Source organism: Triticum aestivum, chromosome 3B (genome assembly GCF_018294505.1).
Source record: "Triticum aestivum cultivar Chinese Spring chromosome 3B, IWGSC CS RefSeq v2.1, whole genome shotgun sequence".
Classification (NCBI taxonomy): domain Eukaryota; kingdom Viridiplantae; phylum Streptophyta; class Magnoliopsida; order Poales; family Poaceae; genus Triticum; species Triticum aestivum.
In genome coordinates this window covers 138,234,612-138,237,399 of record NC_057801.1, presented here as the reverse complement: position 1 = coordinate 138,237,399, position 2,788 = coordinate 138,234,612, and the positions used below count along the sequence as shown (strand labels likewise).

The 2,788-nt window shown below is 53.0% G+C and overlaps 1 protein-coding gene across 1 annotated transcript; it reads left to right on the top strand.

Moving 5' to 3' along the window:
- The first annotated feature begins 1,074 nt into the window (after positions 1 to 1,074).
- Positions 1,075 to 2,493, top strand: LOC123065037 (aspartic proteinase CDR1-like). Its single transcript, XM_044488410.1, has one exon. It carries the CDS (start codon positions 1,075 to 1,077, stop codon positions 2,491 to 2,493), a length of 1,419 nt encoding a protein of 472 aa, XP_044344345.1.
- Positions 2,494 to 2,788: the final 295 nt, after the last annotated feature.

Below are 2,788 nucleotides of genomic sequence, written 5' to 3'. Positions count from 1 at the left end.
ACTCATATTCGCCGTAGCCAAAATAAGTCTAGTCATTTTATGACAAACTTTGAGAGATCCCAATGCTGAACTGTTGTTTGGCTTGGATCAGGCCCTCTCTGCGCTTTAGAAGTCTTTGAAGTTGATTAAAAATTGAGTGTTTGGAGTAATACAAGAGTTTATTCACACAAAAAGATGGTCAAGAAAAGTCACTAGAGAAATTTTGCGGTGTCGAGGTTTGGCCTTGTTGTGTGAAGTTGGATACTTCCAAGTGAAGAAAAAAACAATTCTTGTTTGGTTTCACGAGGTTCGCTAGCTTACGTGAAAGTAAGGATCGTACTACTGTTTTACCTGAAGAATTTAAAATGCAATCTTCTACTAAAGTTTACGTACGTTTCATGTTGCAGAAGAAAAATTTGGGTAGTCAAGTATTGTGAATTTTTCAAATAACAAGCATATGCTAATATTGGATTGTGCACAGGCACAAACAAAGCGAGTATCAAGCTCACCATCACGTTCGCAGGAAGGTCTTCGAGGTGGAGAGAGTATAGACCCATCTACCAAGTGAAAATACCACCGGATTGAGCTGATGTATGGGAAATAGAGACGTGACGCTGCTCAAGTTTGAGAACAAGGTTGCATCTGGATGCAAGGGCGACCAAGTTCCGGTTTGTGTTGGCATCGTGAAGTGAAAACAATTGAACCGTACAATCTGTTCCAAAACATTGCCATTTTGAATGTTAATTAATCTTATATAAAATATTGCCATTTTGAATGTTAAAACAGCTTCACCCCCCAAAAAAAAAAGAATGTTAAAACAGCTGAAATCTGGGGGTGGTACAAAATATTGCCCAAGAAGTGCGTGGGATTCCATGCGTAGTGCATCACGTACGTGATTTGAACGCATAATGCAAGAAGCTGGCTGATGGCGCAATCACAGGTCATACCATATACCGACTTGCCCCATTCGTCTCCCCATTAATCAACTTACCATTTTAATCGTACGCCAATTCCCCTATTAATACTCTGCATAGCAGCAGCAACGTAACACACCATTGGCAAGCAACCCCGCAGTTGAGTTAGCAGTAGCACACAATGCTTGGGACGACGGCATCCCGCGCTCTCCTGCTCGTTGGCGTCGTCCTGACGGCGCACATGTTCTTGTGCACGGCGTACGTCGGCGGCGATGGGTTTAGCGTGGAGTTCATCCACCGTGACTCCGTCAAGTCGCCGTACCATGACCCGTCGCTCACTACGCACGCCCGCGTGCTCGAGGCCGCGCGCCGGTCTTCATCGCGCGCCGCTGCGCTCTCGCGCTCCTACGCCCGCGCCGACGCACCATCAGCCGACGGAGCCGTCTCCGAGCTCACCTCCAGGCCGTTCGAGTACCTGATGGCCGTGAACGTGGGCACGCCGCCCACCCGCATGCTCGCCATCGCCGACACCGGCAGCGACCTCATCTGGCTCAACTGCAGCAACGGAGCCGGCGCTCCTGTTCTGGCGGCCGCCCGTCACGCGCACGCGCCCGCCTCCGCGCCCGCGTCCGCGCCGCCGCCGGGCGTCCAGTTCAACTCCTCCAGTTCGACGACGTTCGGTCTCGTGAGCTGCGGCACCGGCGCATGCCGCGCGCTCCCCGATGCCTCCTGTCCCGGCTCCAAGTGCAGGTATCTCTACTCCTACGGCGACGGCTCCCAGACGAGCGGCCTCCTCTCCACGGAGACCTTCACCTTCGCCGACGACCAAGGCACCCGCGGCGATCGGGAGATGCGCGTGGCCAACGTCAACTTCGGCTGCTCCACGACCATGACCGGCTCGTTCATCGGGGACGGCCTCGTCGGGCTCGGCGGCGGCGACCTCTCCCTCGTCAATCAGTTAGGCGCAGACACATCGCTTGGCCGGAGGTTCTCCTACTGCCTCGTGCCCTACTCCATCAACGCCTCCTCCGTGCTCAACTTCGGCCCCCGCGCCACCGTGACGGAGCCGGGCGCGGCGACGACGCCGCTGATCCCATCTGAAGTGAAGGCCTACTACACCGTCGATCTCCAGTCCGTCAAGATCGGCAACAAGACCCTCGCGGCGCCGCAGCAGTCCCCCGTCATCGTCGACTCCGGCACGACGCTGACGTACCTCGCGAACGAGCTTGTGGACCCATTGGTGGAAGAGCTGACCCGGAGGGTCAAGCTCCCGCCGGCGAAGTCGCCGGAAGATCTCCTGCCACTGTGCTTCGACGTGAGCGGGGTACGAAAGGGACACGTGGCGGCGATGATCCCTGACGTGACGCTGGGGCTGGGCGGCGGCGCGACGGTCACGCTGAAGGCGGAGAACACGTTCCTGGAGGTGCAGGAGGGGACTCTGTGCTTGGCGGTGGCGGCGCCGTCTGACCGGTTTCATCCTGTGTCCATCATCGGGAATATCGCGCAGCAGAACATGCACGTCGGCTATGACCTCGACAAGGGCACCGTGACCTTCGCCGCAGCAGACTGCGCCAAGTCCTCCGGCTCTCTGTATATCTGATAAGCATTACTAGTTGACATGTTTGCTTGCGAGCGCTTGCATCTGCAAAATATATAAACCATTACGAGAAATGAGATTCTAATCTACTGTTCATGGTTACTACCTCGTCCTTTTTACTCTGTGTATTAGATTTGTGTCGAGTCAAACTTTACAAAGTTTGACGAAATATATATCAAAAAATATCAATATCGACAATACAAAAAAAATATATTTCATTAAACTAAATTTCATAATGAATTTAACAATATTGAGTTGACATTGTGAATGGTCAAAGTAGAGATACTTGGACTTCGGA